The sequence below is a fragment of the Mesoplodon densirostris genome, chromosome 15 (assembly GCF_025265405.1).
Source record: "Mesoplodon densirostris isolate mMesDen1 chromosome 15, mMesDen1 primary haplotype, whole genome shotgun sequence".
NCBI lineage: Eukaryota > Metazoa > Chordata > Mammalia > Artiodactyla > Ziphiidae > Mesoplodon > Mesoplodon densirostris.
Window position 1 is genome coordinate 15,223,134 of NC_082675.1, and position 19,193 is coordinate 15,242,326.

Below are 19,193 nucleotides of genomic sequence, written 5' to 3' on the forward strand. Positions count from 1 at the left end.
TTGTCCAAGGTCACACAGCTGCTAGAGACAGCATGTCTGGACTGAGTGTATTTTCAGCTCTGTTTAGGGACGAAACTTGCATCCATCAAAAGGCATAAAGGGAATTCCCTGGCAGTCCAGTGGCGCGGCCAAAGGTAAATAAATAAATAAATAATATCCAGAAGGCCCGCAAGCCCCACCTCCCTCTCTTTTTAAATAACAACTTTACAGAGATATAATTCACATCCCATACAATTCACTGATTTAAAGCATATAATTCAGTGGTTTTTAGTATATTCACAGAGTTGTGTGACCATCACCACTAATTTCAGTCCATTTTCTATCAGTTCCCCCACCAAAAAAAAGCCTATACCCGTTAGCAATCACTCCCCATCCCCCAGCCCCTGGCAACAACTTATCTACTTTATGTCTTTATAGATTCGCTTGTATTAGACATCTCACATAAATTAAATCATATAAGATGTGGGAGGTTTTGGACTGAATTCTTTCACTTAGTATCGTGTTTTCAAAGTTCATCCACATTGTAGCATGTGTCAGTACTTTGTTCCTTTTTATGGCTGAATAATATTCCATTGTGTGGATATACTACATTTGTTTATTTGTTCATCTGTTGATAGACATTTGGGCTGTTTCTACTTTTGGCTATTATGAACGATGCTGCTATGAACATTAATGTAACCTTTTTGGTGTGGATATAAGTTTTCGTTTCTCTTTGGTACACACCAGGAGTAGAACTGCTGGGTCATGTGGTAACTCTATCTTTAATCATTTGAGGAATTGCCAGACCGTTTTCCAAAGCCACTGCACCATTCTACAGTCCCACCAGGAGTGCATAACCAAGTCTTCCTCTTATTTGCTCTAATCTTGCCTCTTTTTAAAAACTGTCAGCCTTTGGAGTTCCCTGGTGGCCTAGTGGTTAGGATTTAGTGTTTTCACTGCCGCAGCCCAGGTTCAACCCCTGATTACACAGTGCGGCCGAAAAAACCCAAAAACTGTCAAGCCTGAGTATACATCCACTACTACTGAGAGGCAAGAAAAATCACACGCATTTTACAGATGGGAAAACTGAGGTTCCAAGAGAAAGACCTTGAGCCCAGTGCTTCCAGGAGTAAGAGTTAGACTTAGATTCTGGAATCAGAGAGACCTGAACTCAAATCTTGACTCTGCCATTTCTTAATCATATGACCTTGGGAAAGCCACTTAACCTCTCTGAACCTTCATTTTCCCATCTGTAAAATGGGGACAACAGTGGTCCTAGCCTCTTAACAGTGGCCATCAGGGTTACATACATGATGTGATGCTGGAGAAGCACTTAGCACAGGGCTAGCACACAGTCATCGTAGGTACTCTCATCCCAGAATAAGAATCTGGGCCCACCCGGTGACCTTGGACAGGTTCCTGCACCAGTGGACCAATGGCACTCCATCACCCAGGCCTGGCCAGGGGACCTGATGAGGGAGCCTTCACACCTACCCTTCCAAGCAAGCCCGAAGATGCCCAGCGCATCTCCCCCTTCCCCCTCGGAGGCAGTGGGAAGCCATGGAGGGTGTCAGGGGAGGGGGTGTTGGGGGGGGGTGCTCACCATGCCCAAGAAGTCATTCTTGCCAACCATGTCCCAGTCCCAGAGCTCCACGCGCAGCGGGGATGGGGAACCTGGCATTTCCCGCAGCTCCAGCACCTCATCCCAGTGTGGGAAGCGAGTCTTCTTGATGGTCTAGGAGAGGAGGGAGAGAGAGAGCTAATGGGACCACTGTCCCCATTTTACAGATGGTAAAACTGAGCTTCAGAGAGGTTAAGTGGCTTTCCAAGGTCATCTGATGCCCCACTCTCCCGGCTCCGCTGCACCACTTACCGAAGTCTCCAAGCTCTGGCTGCCCCAAAACACACGTGCAAATGGGTCAGATGTACCAGAGATGTCTCGGGGGGCCAGGTCCCTAGGGACAGATGAAGTGAGGGGGGGGTCACAGGACCCTTGAGGAGCAAGACCCAAGCTGGACCTTGGAAAGGGGGTTCAGGGTAGATCATTCAAATGCTGCTGGTTTCCAAGGCAAGGAACTACCCCATTGTAGGGATCCAGCGAGGAGCATCCCTCACTAGACCCACCCAAACCCAGTACCTTCCTATTGACTAATGCTACCCTACGAGGACACGCTACTATGCCCCTATTTTCTAGGGAAGGAAACTGAGGCACAGAAAGGTCAAGTTGAACATCACAAAGCAGCAGGTGAAGGTGCAGTGAGGAGGGGGAAAGGGAGCCTCAGTTTCCCTGGAGCCCCTGGATGGGAGACCAGATGCCAGATGCCAGGGTTCAAAGCCTGACTCTCCCATTCACTGGCTGGGTGACACTGGGAAAATTTACTTCACCTCCCTGAGCCTCAGTTTCTTCATCTGGAAAATCGGAGTAATAACAGACCAACCTCACAGGGCCAAGGGTTAAATGTGTAAAGGGCTCAGCATAGCAGCCGGCAGGTGGTAAGTGCTCAGCTCACTCAACAAACACTCATGCCCACACTGTGCCTAGGACGAAGAAAAGGCATGAAGCAGGGACCCCCTGCCTCTGGTTGCCATGACAACTCAAAGGCTCACCCCAGTCAGCCTCCCCCACCCCTCCTTCCCAAGGTCCCCCAAATCCAGGGACATTCCCCCCCACACACACCCAGGGGCTGCTTGTTTCCTCCCACTGCTCCTCTCCCACCCCTGCTCGGCATCCAAAGCCTTCTTTGGTTTCCTAGGAGCCAGCCTAGTTGCTAAGCGACTGCAATCAGTCCCTCTCCCGCTTGCAAGGATCCTGCACAGCTTTGTGGCTGGGGAAGAGGTCATGGGCACAGAGCAGATGAGGTGTCCCTGCCCTATACTGAGTCCTTTTGTTTGTCCTGTGCCTGCCTGCTACTCCATCCAGACTCCAGGGAGCCCCAGCTGGGGACAGAAATCTGGAGGTTGTATTAGAGGCACAGAGAGGGCAAGAAAGGGCTTTAAGGTCACAGAGCAAACTAGAAATAGAGATCCAGCCCAACCTGGGCAAGGATTGGCCTAAAAGTAAGGGTCGAGGGAGTAAGGTGTTGAAATAAAAGGCAGAAAACAAGATAGGAGATGGGAGGGAAAAGAGGAGGGGAAGTATTTAAGGAAATAGAGTAATGGGGGAGCTGAGAAACAGAGAGGAGTGATAAATAGGCAAGAAGGAAGATGAATATCCCAGGAGCTGGTGCCCCTGGAGGTTCATCTGTGGGTTTTACTGGTCCTGCATCCATCTCTTTTCTTATGTTTCTTTGGGACAGGACCTACCCCTCCCTCTCTCCCAGTCCACATGACTTTTGTGGGGTGATCCCTCCTTCCACTGCAGGAATGGGCTTGGAACTCAGGCCTGACCAATCAGAGTCAGTGTAATTGGTTTAGTGACAGGCATGTACCCCAGACTGGGTCGATAAGAATTAGTCCCAGGATATTGGTTGGAAATGGTGAGAGACAGAAGTTCTTTTTCCATTGGAGCTGCCAAGTTGATACGATGCCAGTCTGGGGCTTCTGGGGTCATCTTTGCCCCTACCTGGGGAGAGACTGTCTGAGGATGAAGTTAATACAAAAGACATCCAAGGAATCTATTTCTACAGATTCCTGATGTCACTGTTTGAGCACCTGGATCCAGTCATGCCTGAAGCTACATGTCATTCATACAAGCCAATCTGCTTAAGCCAGTATGAATTGGGTGTCTGTCACTTACAATTTGATTAATACACCTCCACACTCATCTGTCTGGTCATCCTGAGTAACTGGCCTTTGGTTGCTAGTCACTGGGGCCCCAACAAAGATTTTGCTTGTGCTTTAACCCAAGAAATTTGCAACCTGGTGAGCTTGGACCATTTGCCTGCCAAGGATCCTGGTTGTGAGCCCAGAAGTGTGCCAAGAGAGAGGTGGTCTCAAGACAGCTGGGAGGACCCAGTGGATTTCTGCTCATTCTCAGACCATCCCCCCACCCAGTCCCCCATCATGACCATACCTGGCCTGGAGCACGTGACAGCGAAGACAACGGCCCCTCACACCCTCCAGCATCTGCACGGCCAGGCGGATCTCACCCTGCACCTCTGCTTCAGGGTCCACATGGCTCAGGTTGATCCAGCTATCAATTCCTGGAGGGCGCAGGCACTAACATTCGTTAAGCACCTACCATGGTCTAGACATTGCCTTAACTTAAAAATTCAATTAACATTAAAAAGGTATTGAGACCTTTCTGCTCTCATGTTAGCCTTCTGTTGTAGGTACTGTAAGTATCCCTACTTCCAGATGAGGAAAATGAGGCACAGCGAGGAAGAAGCTTCGCCCATGATCCCACAGCTAGTAAACAGCAGAGCTAGGATTTAAACACAGGCAGTATAGTTCTAGGGCCAAGGCCCCTAACCATGTACTATCACACTCTTCATCCTGATATATAAAGCCCTGCATCATTTAGTCCCAATATACTCTCCCCTCAAAAAAAAAACCTTGGGGGCTTCCCTGGTGGCGCAGTGGGTGAGAGTCCGCCTGCCGATGCAGGGGACACGGGTTCGTGCCCCGGTCTGGGAAGATCCCACATGCCGCGGAGCGGCTGGGCCCGTGAGCCATGGCCGCTGAGCCTGCGCGTCCGGAGCCTGTGCTCCACAACGGGAGAGGCCACAACAGTGAGAGGCCTGCGTACCGCGGAAAAAAAAAAAACTTGGACATTCCTATCTCTGAGCCTTCATTCAGGCTCTCTGCTTGAACCAATCAAGTCAATCTTAGTCTCAGTCTTAACCTCTCCCTCTCTCCTTCTCCCTCTCTGTCTCTCATTTCTCTCAAAGGCTTCCAGCTTTGATTGTAGTTATTGGGAAGTCATTTCAGCCTAATAATTGATCTTGTGTGAATGGTCTATCTTTTCCAAGTTTAAGGACCATGGCTTTGATGTTTGCTGCAGTTTCCCCACAATGTGTCTAGGTAAGGATTTTTTTTTTTTATTATCCTGCTTAGTACAGGTTGTCCTTCTTCTACTTATGGACTCATGCCCTTCCTTGAGTTTCGGAAAATTCCAGGTCGTCAATTTTTTTTATCATTTCCTCTCCCCAGCTTTTTCTATTTTCTGCTTCTAGGACTCCAATTAAATGAATGTTAGACCTTCTCGGTTATTTTCTATGCCTTCAACTTCTCTTTTACACTTTCCTTCTCATTTCTCTGGGCTAAGGTTTAAATAATTTCTTTCTGAATGAACGATCTGCTGTTGAACTCAGCCACTTAGTTTTCAATGTCAACAATTGTACTTTTTAATCTCTAAAAGTTTGATTGGGTTCTTTTCCAAATCAGTCTATTTTTTTAATGTATTGCTTTAATTTATCATGGTTATTGCTGGCCCTTTCTGGTGATTCGTTTATTTATTGATTTTTTTAAATTTCTATAATCATAAATACAAAATCTAAAGTCTTTATGGGTCTAAATCTGACGGCCATTGTTTCTGCTGACTCTCGCTCATGGTGGCATGGCACACTTCCTTGAGTGTGTGGTGTTCTTTGATTGTGAAGTCATGCTTGTTGGAGCTCACTCTGTGGGAAATTTAACATGAAGATGCTTCTCCCTGGACTGTAGTGGTGGTTGCTTACTCTGGAACCTTTTTTTTTTTTTTTTTTTTTTTTTCGGTATGCGGGCCTCTCACTGCTGTGGCCTCCCCCGTTGCGGAGCACAGGCTCCGGACGCGCAGGCTCCGGACGCGCAGGCTCAGCGGCCATGGCTCACGGGCCAAGCCGCTCCGCGGCATATGGGATCCTCCCAGACCGGGGCACGAACCCGTATCCCCTGCATCGGCAGGCGGACTCTCAACCACTTGCGCCACCAGGGAGGCCCACTCTGGAACCTTTTAAGGGTCTCAATCTAATGGGGAATTCTCAGATTCAGTAATATCTGCCTTCCCCCTAGCCTAAGATTCAGTCTGTTTGTTGACTGCAAATTTGATGTTCACAATTACTTTCAGGGAAATCCTTCCTTATTCCCTTGCTTGTTGCTCACCACTCCCCGTTAGGTTTTAGCTCATGACTTGCAGGAGGCAGGGGGAGGAGGAACACTGAGGGTTTTTTCCTTCTTTACATCCTTCCCACAATGTATTTGGAATTGCATCTAATTCAGGATCTCACTGTTATGTGGCAGGAGGGCCCCTCTGAGGATCTAGTTCCCTCATGCTGCTGGAAGTGTTAAGTTGCATCTCACCTCTCTAGCTCCACCGCTACCCCCAAGTCCAGGATGCCATCAGTTTTTCTCACTTGATTATTGCAGCAGATACCTAATTGATCTCCCACATCTACTCCTGTCCCACTGTGATCCAATATCCACACAGCAGCAAAGAAACCTTCTGAAAATGTATCTAATCTCTTCTGTCAGTGCATCCTCTGATATTATGGCTCCAATCTCTTCACTCTCTTACTCAGGGACCATCGATGACTCCCTAGTGTCTCCAGAAGAAAGTCCAGATTCTGGCCTCCTCCCCAATCAACCCCCATCAAGTATTCCATCTGGCCTGGTTTACACCTGACCTTAGAAGAGAATCCATGGAGATGTGCCTTAGCATCTTTGCCAGAGCACCTTTAAGAACTCATTCCCCTTCCTCCAGGAAGGCTTCCTTGACCACACTAGCCCTCACTGCCCTCTATCATGCCAGTGATGCCTCATATACCTCCACCCCACATTGCAGTCGTTTTAAAAAATAAAAGGCACCCACAGACACATGACAGTTTTGTTTTTTTCTTCCTCCCTGTTCTGGGTAAATGTGTTTTATTTTTCTATCTGTCCATAAGTTCCTTGAAGTTAAGCCTTATATGTCATTAATTTAATTCCTCTCCCTTGGGTGGATGTTTGAGGCACACTGGGGACAGCTCAGTGGACAGGTTAAGAACACAGGCTTAGGAGGTAGGCACAGCCTGGTGTCAATTCCCACCTCTGCAACATCTAGGAGGGACAAGTCACCCCACCTCTCCGAGCCTCACTTCCTATCAGCTGTGAATTGGAGATCATTCTGGTGCATACTTCATTTGGTGTTGTGAGGACTAAATGTAAAGTACTTAGCATTGTTCCTGGCACATAATAAGCCCTCATTAAATAGGAGTGATGATTATGATGATTGGCACATAGGCTGTCAACTAACGCTCACTAATGAAAAAATATATGATTATATTATTCAGTAAATGGTGTCAAGACAAGTAGTAGTCATCTAGACAAAAAGTAGTAAAGTTTAATCCCTACCCCATACTTTGTATCTGGGTAAATTCCAAATAGATGAAAGACTTAACTGCAAAAAAAAAGGAAACAAACTGTTGCTTGAAAGAATCTTGTAAAAAAAAATTGTCTTAATCTTAAGGTTGAGAAAGCCTTTTAGGGGGCTTCCCTGGTGGCACAGTGGTTGAGAGTCCGCCTGCCGATGCAGGGGACACGGGTTCGTGCCCCGGTCCGGGAGGATCCCACATGCCGCGGAGCGGCTGGGCCCATGAGCCATGGCCGCTGAGCCTGCGTGTCTGGAGCCTGGGCTCCGCAGCGGGAGAGGCCACAGCCATGAGAGTCTCGCGTACCGCCAAAAAAAAAAAAAAAAAAAAGAAAGAAAAAGAAAGCCTTTTAGGTATCACAGAAAATCAAGAGCCAAAAAAATTTTTTGACTACAGAAAAAGAAACAAATTTTCTTCTGGAAAACATTGTAAGCAAAGTCAAAATATAAGCCACAAGGGAGAAAAACATTTTGCAGCTAATATGACAAAGTTCATTTTCCTCACATGTAAAGGGCTCCTACAAATCAGTAAGAAAAGGCAACAACCCAGTGGGTGAACAATACACATACAATGTGAATAGACAATAGACAAAAAAGGAAATAAAGTGACTCTTGAATATATAAAAAGGTCTTCAATCTCACTCATAGATTCAGACCTCTAATGGAAAACTGATGAATTCATAAAAGTGCTAACAAAAGATCAAGATGAAAAAAAATTAATTACATGGGACTGGGTGAACTGATGAGGATGATTATAATTTTTGTGACTTTCTGTTTGAATAAAAAAAATCTCACTCATAGAGAAATGCAAAATAACCCACACTAAGAGGCAATTTTTTTTACCTATCAGATACAAGATCCAAAAGTTTGGTATTTGTTGGCAAGGGTGCAGGATGGGTTAAACTGTTAATTCCTCCAGGGAGGGTAACTTAATTACTATAATAACTATCAAGTGTGCTAATGTGGGTAGTCTTTGATCCAGCAAATCCACCTCTAGGAATTTATCAAGCTGATTGATGTAACTTGCATATATGTGTGCAGTCACGTTTGTACAAGGTTAGTCATTGCAGCACTGTTTGAACTAGGAAAAGACTGTCAACAACCCAAGTGTCCATCAAGAGGAAACCAGCCAAATAAATGATGGCACATCCATCACTGGATGGCACAATGGAGTGCCATGAAGTCATACGAAGATCAAAGAATGCGGAAGCTCTGGGGACACCATTATGGAAAGATCTCCAAGGTACATGGTGAAGTGAAAAGACAGGGTACAGAACCGATGAGTTTAATAGGCTACCATTCCTATAAGCAGAGAATAAAAACACATATAGTATAGTGTGAAGATCACAGACTCTGGAACTAGACAACTTGGTTCAAATCCCAGCTGTCCCACTTAATAACTTTGTGATCTTGGGCAAGTTATTTAACCCCCTGTGCCTCAGTTTGTTCACCTATAGAGTGGGCATAACAAGAGTAGCTATCCCTTAGGGTTATTAAGATAATTAAGTGAATTGATACATGTAAAGCACTTAGAAAGCGTTCAGCATACAGTAAGCACTATATGTTTTTACTGCTATTACTATTGTTACTTCCTTGCATATATTTAAAATGTCCCTAGAAGGACATACAAGAAACTGACAACACTGAGGATGAGAATGGAGTAGCCGGGGGGACTTCCCCGGAAGTCCAGTGGTTAAGACTCCCCGCTTCCACTGCAGGGGGCGTGTATTGGATCCCTGGTTGAGGAACTAAGATCCCACATGCCGTGCAGTGCGGCCAAAAATAAAAAAAAGAATGAAGTAGCTGGGGTAAGAGGGACAGTTTCACAGCTAATCTTATCTTTTGAATATTGACCTATGTAAATAAGCTAACTGCTCAATAAACGAACTAAATTAAAATGAAAAACAAAAGCAACAACCGAGATAATTTTCCCCTGAAGGCTCTGTGTTGCCCCGTGCTGCTGGCTATGCCCTTACAACTGCCACCCCCTCTGCCCTCTGCCCTCTGCCCGGCCGGGGGCCAGTGCCCCTCACCCACCTCGGGGGTCAGCTGCAATGGCCTCCCTGCTCAGTGAGATCTTGCCTATGATGTCGTCGTGCCTGCAGAAAGGCAGGCAGATGAGGGTCCAACTTAGGGACCCCTGCCCCGCCCGTGGAGAGGTGGAGGCAAGGAGTCAACGGCTGGGTGGGTGGGTACTATGTATTGGGGTGTCCCGCCTTCCCTCAGATATCCAGGCTTGGGTCCCCAGCACACACACCCCACGGTATCCTCGTCCAGCACATAGAAGGCCAGCTGGTGGAAATCCAGGGGCAGGTGCACTGTGTACTCCTCCCCCCAGAAGGGGCTCAGGCTTCGCCAAATGGTTGCTGTCCTGCAAAAGGGGACATGGGGGGCTGAGGGCCTTTGGGCCACACAGGCAGCAGATACCTGGGGACACAAACACACACACACAGGGATCCAGACACATACACACCCAGAGCTACTCAAATACACTCAAATACAGCTACAAACACACACACTCATACACTCAAGAATCCAGGCATGGAGACACACACAAATACACACAGAAACCCTGACCCTCACACACCCAGGGACCTCAACACACACATGCACACACACACACACACACACACACACACATCACACACTCCCATGGGGATACACACTGAAACAGAGATATTCACAGATACACCAAGGAAGCCAGAGACACAGAGACACATTCACACATATACAGATATACATATGCATCCTCAAAATTTTCTAGAAACACACATTTGTGTGTTTCTACATATAGACACGTACAGACACACAGAGAGAAAACAGAAACATTCACACAGAGACACAGAGAAAAGAAATGCCCGAACATGGAGACACAAATAGACCCCCAGACACACACTCACATACACAGGGTGATATGCAGCAGAGATACACACACAGAATCACACTGTCACACAGTAACTGACAAGACCCACAAGTCCACCCATCCATTCATTGATTCACTCCATAAACACTCACCCTGACTTATGTGCCAAGTCTTGGGGGCTATGGGGAATCAGAGGAAGAGGTGCCAAGGTCCCCACCCCCACAGAGCCTCGCTCAGCAGACTGGTGCTCCCTCCTGAGCCCTTGTGACATAGTGAAAGAAGTTCTGTGATTGGTTAGCTCAGTGGTGCCCACTGGGGTGAGGATAGGAGGGGTCAGGAAAGGCTTCCTGCAGGAGCTAGTCAGGCGAAGCAGGGAGAAGGGATGAGAACAAGTATTCCACATGGCTGGAAGAGCACATGCAGAGGCCCTGAGGCAGGAATGGTGAGTTTGAGGAACAAGAAGACGGTGGTTGGGAGGCAGGGAAGTGTGAGGGGCCAGGAGACCATGAAGTCAGCAGGGGCCAGTAAGCAGGGGGAACCCCAGGAGGGTCAGGGACCAAGACAAACCCGTACATCTCACCACAGCACCTCTGCAGATGCACTTCCCTTTACGCAATGGGGGAAGAAAAGAACCTACTTTGCCCAGTGAAGACACACCAAAATTGACAGTTGCAAAATTTGGTCTGCACACCTGCCACTGCCTTCCTCCTCCCTTCCACACACTCTTCCCCAACAAAGAGTATGAACGTGGACACACACACATACACACACAGCCCAGGGCCCCACCATCAGACGGACTCTCCTCTCCAAGCACCCTCTTCCCGCTACCCTGACCTCTTCTCGGCTGGAAGTCCCCTCAGGCTCCCCAGCCCCCGAGCTGAGAGGCTCCTCAGAGCCCAGAGAGGGTGACAGCCTGGGCTCACACGGAGAATCAGTCTGTGGGTTTGGGGGTGGTGTCACAGAATGTGATAAGGGGCAGCACAAAAGCACAGAGAGAATGATGGGGGGTGGGCGGCTGGTGTGCTGCAGGCTACCCTCCCCCACACGGGCTCCCTGCCCCCGGCTCCCAGCCCATCTGGACCAGAACTGGTGCCAGGAGGATCCTGAATCCTGCTGTCTCCATAGGAACCGAGGCCTCAGCCGCCGGCCCACCCACACCCTTCAGGCCTGCGGGGGCTGAGAGCCGTCCTTCAGCCTGCAGGGCTGGCAACCAAGCCCAGCCCAGCACAGCCCAGCCCGATGTCTCCCCAGCCCGAGACTCGTTCACACACACCAAACATCTTCACATCCTCACATGTGTTCACAGTGGCGCCTGTATACCCAAATAAGCAGACATTGGTGCACACATGCGTGTACACGGCAGCCCACGTGTGCACACACACGTATACCCCCCCACGCTGGTACACAACGTGAACCTCTGAGCCTGCACACCCCCAGGGACACGCACCAGTGGTCGCAGGCATTCACACCAGCCCTCCGACACGCCGACACACACTCACAAGCAGGCCCAGCCAGGCACACATGCACACACCCCCCACACACACACACACGTACACACCCCGGTGCCCGCAGCACCCAGCAGGCCCGGAACCAGCCAGCCCAGGCAAGCATGAGATGCCCCTCCCCAGGGAGGCCATTGCGGAAGGTACAGTCTGGCCGCCACTGAGTCAGCCCCAGGACGCCAGCAGGGACATCATCAGGACAAGGGGGAAGGGGGAAGATGTCAGCCAGTTGGTGGGACCAGATGGAGAGGGGAGCCCGTGGCCCCTCTGTCTGGGCCCATGGCCAGGGCACAAAGCACCCACCATCAGGCCTGCGAGTCATCCCTTGGGGTAAACGTTGCCCTCCCCCAGTTCCTCTTTTCAACGTGAATTCTTGTGCCTGGACTCCCCAGGTCAAGACGGAGCCCCGGCCCCCAGCCCTGCTCCCTTTGCCCTCCCCTCCTCACCTGGCCACCACTTCGTCGTCCACTTTCACTATGCAGTAGGGGTCACTGCTCCCAGACCTGCGGAAGGAGGAGGTTTGGGGAGCGGGCTTGAGAGAGCAGCCCTGGGTGGGGATCCCAATCTGCCTTCATTTTACAGATGGGGGCAACTAAGGCCCAGAGAGGGGAGGGGATTTGCCCAGGGTCACACAGCAAGTTCAGTGGAGGCAGGACCTCTGGGGACCAGCAGACGGCGTCATGGCTGCCCAGCCCACCCATTGCGGACCTCCTTGAATGGACCCTGGGCTTCCACCCAAAGAAACAGAACACTGAGACATGAAGCCAGAAAATTTGGAGTCCCGGTCCCAGGAAGCCCGAAGCGGTGGTCCAGAGGATGTGCTCTGCTGGGGAGTCATCCCTGGCCTCAAGTGTACTAACTGTGGAACTCTGGCAAGACTCCTTCCCTCTGTGGGCCTCAGTTTCTCTGCTCTGTAAGTCGGGTGTAATGTTTTCACATACCCCCTAGGGCGGTTGGAGGAGCTAAAGAAGCTAATGCATGGTGCGATGCATCATGGCCGACCCCAGAGCTTTCCCCACAGGTGCCTGAACGCCACCCTCAGGGTAAGCATTGCCCTCTCCATTGGGAGGTTCCCTGGGAGGGGACTCCCCATAGCTCAGCCTTCAGCGGGGATGGACCTCAGCAGCCGCTCTCACGGCAGGCACAGACCAGGGCACCCAGACCTCAAAACAACCAGTAGGAGAAATGGGCTGCATCCCCTTGAGTAGCCATGAGCCATAGGCCAACCAAAGCCAGTTCCATCCCCCCTTCATAGTAAGAGTTACTAGTCCATCCCAAGCTACCGACCAGGGGCCTTCATCTCTTTCCCCCACCCCCGCCCCCTTCCCATCACACAGGCTTCCTTTGTCTTCCACTAAGCTCAGTCCAGCCTCAGGGCCTTTGCACTTGCCGTTCCACCTAACTAAGACCCCCTCTCTGTTCCTGATCTTATCATGGCTGGCTCCATCCTATTATTCAAACCTCAGCCCAAAAGTCACTGCCTCAGAGAGGTGGTCCTTGATCACCACCATCCTCCAACAGTAGACAGTGTAAAATTGATCTCGGATCCCTCTGAGCATGTGAAATCATCTTGCTCCGTTTCTCTCTGTTTAGTGTCTGTCTCCATGGCTCCCTGCAACTTCCGAAATCTGAGTTCCTTGGGGGAGGAGCTGTATTTCCCCACCCCCGTCTCCCCCCACCACCGCAGAGTCAGAATTCGAACCCAGGTCTGTGGGGCTCAGCACACGTGTTCTTAACCAATGCCTGCACCCCAGCTCACGATGCCTTGCCCAAATGGCCCCCTCCCCTGACACCCCAGCCCCCGACCTCTCTCTGCTCCCTCTCTCAGTTCAGTTCGTCACTGATCCACAAATGCCTCGGGGACTCCCAGGAAGAGGGACGCTGGCACCACAGCTGCTCCAACCTCGTCTGCTGGCTGGGCCCTCCCCATGCCTCGGCTCCCTCTGTGGACTCTTCCCCTAGTTCCCTCTGCTGGGTGTACCTCCATTTCCCCATCTGCTCTCCAACCCTGAACACCTCAGACTGCTTGGTGTCCTGTGTCTCTGAACTCCTCTCTGGGTTCTACCTCTGACCTCCCTTCTGCGTAATGCCCCAGGCCTCAGTTTTCCCATCTGATGTATCCCAAACCCATTGGGCTGAGTAACCCTGGGAGCCTCAGTTTTCCCATCGGGCTCCACCCCCCTGGATGCCCGTGGCTGGTAACCCCCTCTATCTCATTTCTCTCTCTGGGTCCTCTCTCCCTGAGCTTCTTTTAGACGGGCTCCAATCCCTCAGTTTCCCCAGCAGCAGATGTGGGACAAATAGGCTGGGATCCATAGAAAAGGGCTGGGAGCCACGCCCCCTCCCATCTACCCGGCCTGACCCCTAGGTCCCTCATGGGAGCCAAGCACGTCAGCTCCAGGGCTCTGACGCACAAGGGCCTTATCAGGCTCCTATCAGGCAGGGGCAACAGTGGCGGAAGGGGGCTGCCCCTTCCAGACCCTCAGTCTCTCTAGACCCTTGGCCTCTCCCACGGCTCCTGCCCCACCTCAAGCATGGGAAAGCAGGTCCATCGGCCATTGCCTGCCCAGTCTGGTTGGGGCATGGGGGCAGTCAGGGCTCGAATCCCAGCTGTGTGACCTTGGGCAGGTGACTTTGCCTCTCTGTGCCTCGGTTTGCCCATTCGTAAAATGGAAATGCTAATAGGACTACAGGAAGTGTTAAACACAGGACCTGGCCCATAGGAAGCCGTCAAAGACATATAGCTGTTATTATTAATGACAGAAATAACTCTCAGATTATCAGCTGAGGCCTCCTCCCAAGCCAGGCCAAAACCCCCTCAAACCTGGTGAGGCTTCAGGAAGAATCTGGGCCCTCTCCCTTAGGAGAGGGGAGAGAGGACATACCCATCTAAGAGTCCCCACGGGCATGGAGATCCCAGCACGCTCTGAGGGAGCCCCTCTGAAGAAGGGCACCAACAGCCAGGGAAACTGAGGCAGTGTGGCTGGATCCCCCAATGGGGCTTAGTCACTCTCCTCCCTACCCTGGTTCTGGGGCGTGGCCCACCTCAGAGCTCACCTTGGCCCGGAAACTTGGGGGAGGAGGGGTGGCCAAGAGACGCAGGAACCAGGTATGAGTCAACTCCCTCCCCAGGAGAGGTAGAGGGAGCCCCGCGAGCCATGTCCGGGTCCAAGGACAACATCCGTCACTCCCTCATGGCCCTCACCCAGGACTGGTGGAGGGGCCAGAGCACCGTGAGATGGAAACCTGGTTTCTGGAAGGTTCTCCCCCTCAGCCCCCCAGCAGCTGCCAGGTCCCCACTCCTGACCTCACTGCCTCGACAGTTCCAGAATCACTAATTCTCGGGTGCTCTGAGAGGGCATCTCATAAGAGGGGAATCAGGGGGCTCATCCAGATGCTGCATTTGCACAGCAAGCGAGCTCTCTGCTTTCCTCAGGTGTGTGTTTTTGGGGGGTCGCTGATGAGGATGCGGGGAGCTAGAACTGCTCTATGCAGCTTCCCCCTTGACACAGCTTCAGGGTTGGGGAGGGGGGATGTTCATGAAGTCAAAGGCAGGATACTCCTCACTGGGGGCCCACAGCTGGGGGAGTGAGAGCATAGCTAAGCCCCAGCCTGTGCGAAGGCTCAGAATCCACGTTCCTGCTCGCCCTGGCCAGCGGGTAAATGCTAAGGGTTCTCCACCCTCAGCTGCATGCAGCTTGGAGACTCTTGTCCAGGGTTTCCATTGCCCAGACGGGAAATCCAAACCCAAACAGGACTAGGTTCAAGGTCACAAAGCCAATGTCCTGCCAAGGATCCCACACCTGTTTCAGGTGCTGACACCCTTAGAGCCCCTTCTGGGCTCCAGGCCAGGCTGGAGGGGGGTACCCCTCTCCCCATTCTGCTGATTCGGCAACTGCTGACTCAGCCCTGAGGGAAGCACAGCCGAGGACTGGTACTCAGGGCAACCTGAGGGTCCTCCAGTCCCATCACACCTGGCTAGGGAGGGGGCTGCAGGGGGAAGTTGGCTCTTCAAGCGGCTTAGCATCCAGGGAAGGTCCCCACTGGGCTGGGAGCTGCTGGCTGGGGAGCTTAGGGTTTTGGGTCAAGAGGGCCCCAGTTTCCCCCAGGCCTGGCTGGTGGGCCACCTGGTGACACTCTGCAAACCTAAATACCAGATGCACACAGAGGAATCCTGGGGCCACCTGGATCCCAGGCCCTCTGGGGCTCCTCTCCAGGGTTCTCTTAACAGGTGCCCACCCAGGCCTGGAGAAACCCCACCTAAAGCCCCTCCCCAGCTCTGACAGAATCCGACCCTCTAATCCCCAGGGCTGAAGCCCTGGAAGACCCCCTTTAGTACGTCCCAGGAACAAAGACACCCCCTTCCTGGGGGCGGGGCGGGGCATCTGCTAAGTCTTGGTGTCCCCTCCCACCAGGAAGCGATGGGCGTGGGGCCTCTCGCCCCATGAAGGTGGATCTGCCCCAATACTCGGTCTCAGACAAGAACCCCCGCCCACTTCACCGACCTTCCCTGGCACGCAGAATGGGCGACCCCCGCCCCATCCCATGCCCGGCACGCTCCCCATCCCCGACTGGCCCCGGGGATACTCACACGTCCTTGGCGGGCAGCGCCCGGCCCTCCACGACGCGGACATTCAGGGAGCTGCTCTTGGCCATGGCGCCCAGCCCCAAACTTTCCGGCCAGGAGGGCGTCCAGGTTCCGAGTCTGTACCGCGGCGGGGAGGGCGACTACGTGTCACAAACAGAGAGCCTGGCACCCTGTCCCGGGATCCCAGCGCCGCCTGTCCGCCACGCGGGTAGCTGAGCGAGAGGTTTCCGAAAGAGGAGAAAGGATAGGTGTCCAGGGAGGGGGCGCCCCCGCCAGACTCTACAGGTAGGAGCTGGGCGCCGAGCCGGCTGGGCGCGCGGGGGACACCGCCAGCCCTTGCCTTCTAGTCCAGCGCTCCCGGTGGGCAGGCGGGGAGGGCAGGGGGCGGGAGGGGCGGCCCAGGGCCCTCCCCGCAATCCCGCCTCCCGCGGCACCCCCCCGCCTCCGCCAGCTCCCGGGCCCCCTCGCGCGCCCTCTGCCGGCACCCCAGCCAAGCGTGCGAGAGCGCACCGGCCTCGGAGCCCCGGGTGCCTGGAGGCTGGGACTGCCAGGTGGAGAGCCGCCCACGGCCATGATGCGTGTGGCCGCAGGCTCCTAGTGAGTTGGCATCGGGCTCAGAAGACACAGTATGTCCCCTGCCTGCCCTGCCTCCAGCACGTTCACACCTCCCCGGCTCTCCCCTGCCTACCATCCCGGCGCCGCCTTCTCGGTCCGACCTTCTTGCCCCATCCCGGAGCAGTATCGGAGATCGCGGGAGGCGTCGCTAGAGAGAGTCACACCCTCCCTGGGGGTCCTTTTCAGAGTCAAGGGAGGGGCCGCGAACATCCCCTTCCATCTCTTTTAGTTTCCAATTAAACCCAGACTGTGCGAGCGGCAGATCCCGCGTCACTGGCTGGCACTGCGGGGGCGGAAGCCGCGGCCGGAGTGGGAGGGGAGGGCTTGAAGATCACCACCACAGCGATGGTAAAAGTCATCTACAATTGTTTGAACGCTTACTGTGTGCCGGGCACTGTTCTAAGCGTTTTACAGGAATTTCTCACCTTCGTCCTCACAATAATTCTATGCGTTACTTACTATTGTACTAGTTCCCCCACCCCCCTTGTATGGATACACAAACTGAGGTTCAGAGGGATTAAATAGCACTCGGAAGGTCTTACAGTCATTGATTTGCCTTTCTGGATTTGAATGCTGGCTCCGCCACTTGGTAGCTGTGTGGTCTTGGGCAAGTCTCTTAACCTCTCTGTGCCCTGGTTTGGTTTTCTCATCGGTTCATGTTATTATAGTATCTCGCTCACAGGGTTTTGAGAGAATTAGATGAGATAAAACAGATATGAAGGAAGCCGATACAGATCTCAGAACACCGACAGGCACATAAGAAGTTTTCAGAAAGTGTTTGCTATTATCATTATTGTTCTTCAAGGCATAGCTCAAATATCACCTCTCCTAGGAAGTCTTCCGGGATGTTCTCCCATGCCAGGCAGAGGTTTTCTCCCCTTTTTTCTCTGCTCCCACAGCTCCAGGTTTGCACAGTTTTCGAGTTTTAAATGTGATAATGTGACTGGAAAGGCCTGTCCCAGGACAGATACACACACACTATCTCTGCGCATGAGTTTTTTGTTTACCTAAGAGTTCTCAGAAGGGACTCTTTCTGGTCAGGTCAGCCAAGGGCTGGGCACCAATGAGAAGGCTCTACTTATTGATTTCGGGAGTCAATGCCCAGACTGGCAATTCCGGGAGGGCCCTGCCCAGCCACAGGAGCAGCCCCGTGATCTGCTTCCCCGTCTCCCTCCTTGACTTCCCACCCAGCACCCCAGCCAGGCTGGTGAGGAATGCAGATCCCTGGAATTCTCTCCCTGGCTGGCCTCCATCTGGTGAGTCCTTCCAAAGTCTGGGCCTCAGTTACCCCATCTGGGAAATGGGCCTAGCAGGGCTGGCCCCAAGGCTTAGAAGTATTGCAACATCCTTCAACAGGGTATGAGGGGTGATGCAGCGTTGATTCCAGAGCAGTGGGAGCCCTGAGGGAGTAGTTAAAGCCCTCCCATAATCTTTATCAGTTACCCCAGATCCTCAGGAGGAGAAAATGGTACTTGTTATGCGACTGCTACTTCAGGACAGGTGTCCTGCCTCTCCCCGCCCCCACTCACCTAGGTGGGAGCTTGTGGCGAAACCTTTTTCTTCTGAAAAAGAGACCTCAGATAGGCTATCCAGCCCCCAGGGACCCTTGATGGAACCTGGGGGTCTTGTCCTAGGGCCACCTGGGATGCCAGCCAAACCACCACCGGCCATCTTGGCCCAACTTCCGGAGCTGAGCAGGAAGTCACATTCCCAGACTCCCCTCCCCAGGCTCCCAGGGGGGTTACAAAGGCTATGGACTGTGCCAGCCAGGCCTCCAGGGAGCTAGCTCTGTCACCTACCCAATATCCAGCGTCTGACCCTGCAATTTGCCTGGAGTTGTGGCCACAGTCTCCATACTTTCCAAATGGCCTGGCTACCTCCTGTTGTTCTGAGAAGCTTTGACCTGAAACTGGCAGAGGGTTTGAGGTCTCCTAGGGCAGTTCCTGTCAAGGAACCAGAGGGGGAAATGTGGCCCAGAGGAGTGTGACTTGCTAGGGGCCATTTGGGAAAGAAGAAGGCAGGCTCCTGAGAGCCCAGGCCTGGGCTGTCATGTGGAAAGGGTCTCACCTTTCTCGTGAGATTGTTGTAGAGTTCATCAAGATGGCTGTGTAAGGCACCTGGCATCATTCCTGGCACATAGTAGGTGCTCAGGAAATGGTTAGCTGCCTCCCCTTCCCCATCCTCTAAGCCTCTTCAAGACAAACCCACTATCATCTTCCTGTCAACTCTGTGCATAGTCTACCGCCCATGGGATGCACATAGCAGGTGCTTCGTAAAGCCAAGTGGGAGGAGATACTGGGCTGAGGATTTAAGAGCAGAGGTTTTAGCGGTCAGCCCACCTGGGATTGAATCCTGGCGCCTACAGGTATGAGCTGGATGCTC

General features: G+C 52.3%; 1 protein-coding gene across 1 annotated transcript in view; it reads right to left on the reverse strand.

The window, feature by feature from the left end:
* The window catches only part of RASAL1 (RAS protein activator like 1), a 46,466-nt gene that overhangs the window by 12,977 nt on the left and 14,296 nt on the right, over positions 1-19,193 (reverse strand). The window contains exons 2-8 of the mRNA XM_060118079.1: positions 16,200-16,313; positions 12,055-12,111; positions 9,501-9,614; positions 9,281-9,342; positions 3,992-4,121; positions 1,853-1,934; positions 1,583-1,714 (exon numbers count right to left, since the gene is read on the reverse strand). Of these exons, the coding sequence (XP_059974062.1) occupies positions 1,583-1,714; positions 1,853-1,934; positions 3,992-4,121; positions 9,281-9,342; positions 9,501-9,614; positions 12,055-12,111; positions 16,200-16,264 (642 nt within the window). The 5' untranslated portion in view covers positions 16,265-16,313. The remainder of the gene's footprint in view (positions 1-1,582; positions 1,715-1,852; positions 1,935-3,991; positions 4,122-9,280; positions 9,343-9,500; positions 9,615-12,054; positions 12,112-16,199; positions 16,314-19,193) is intronic.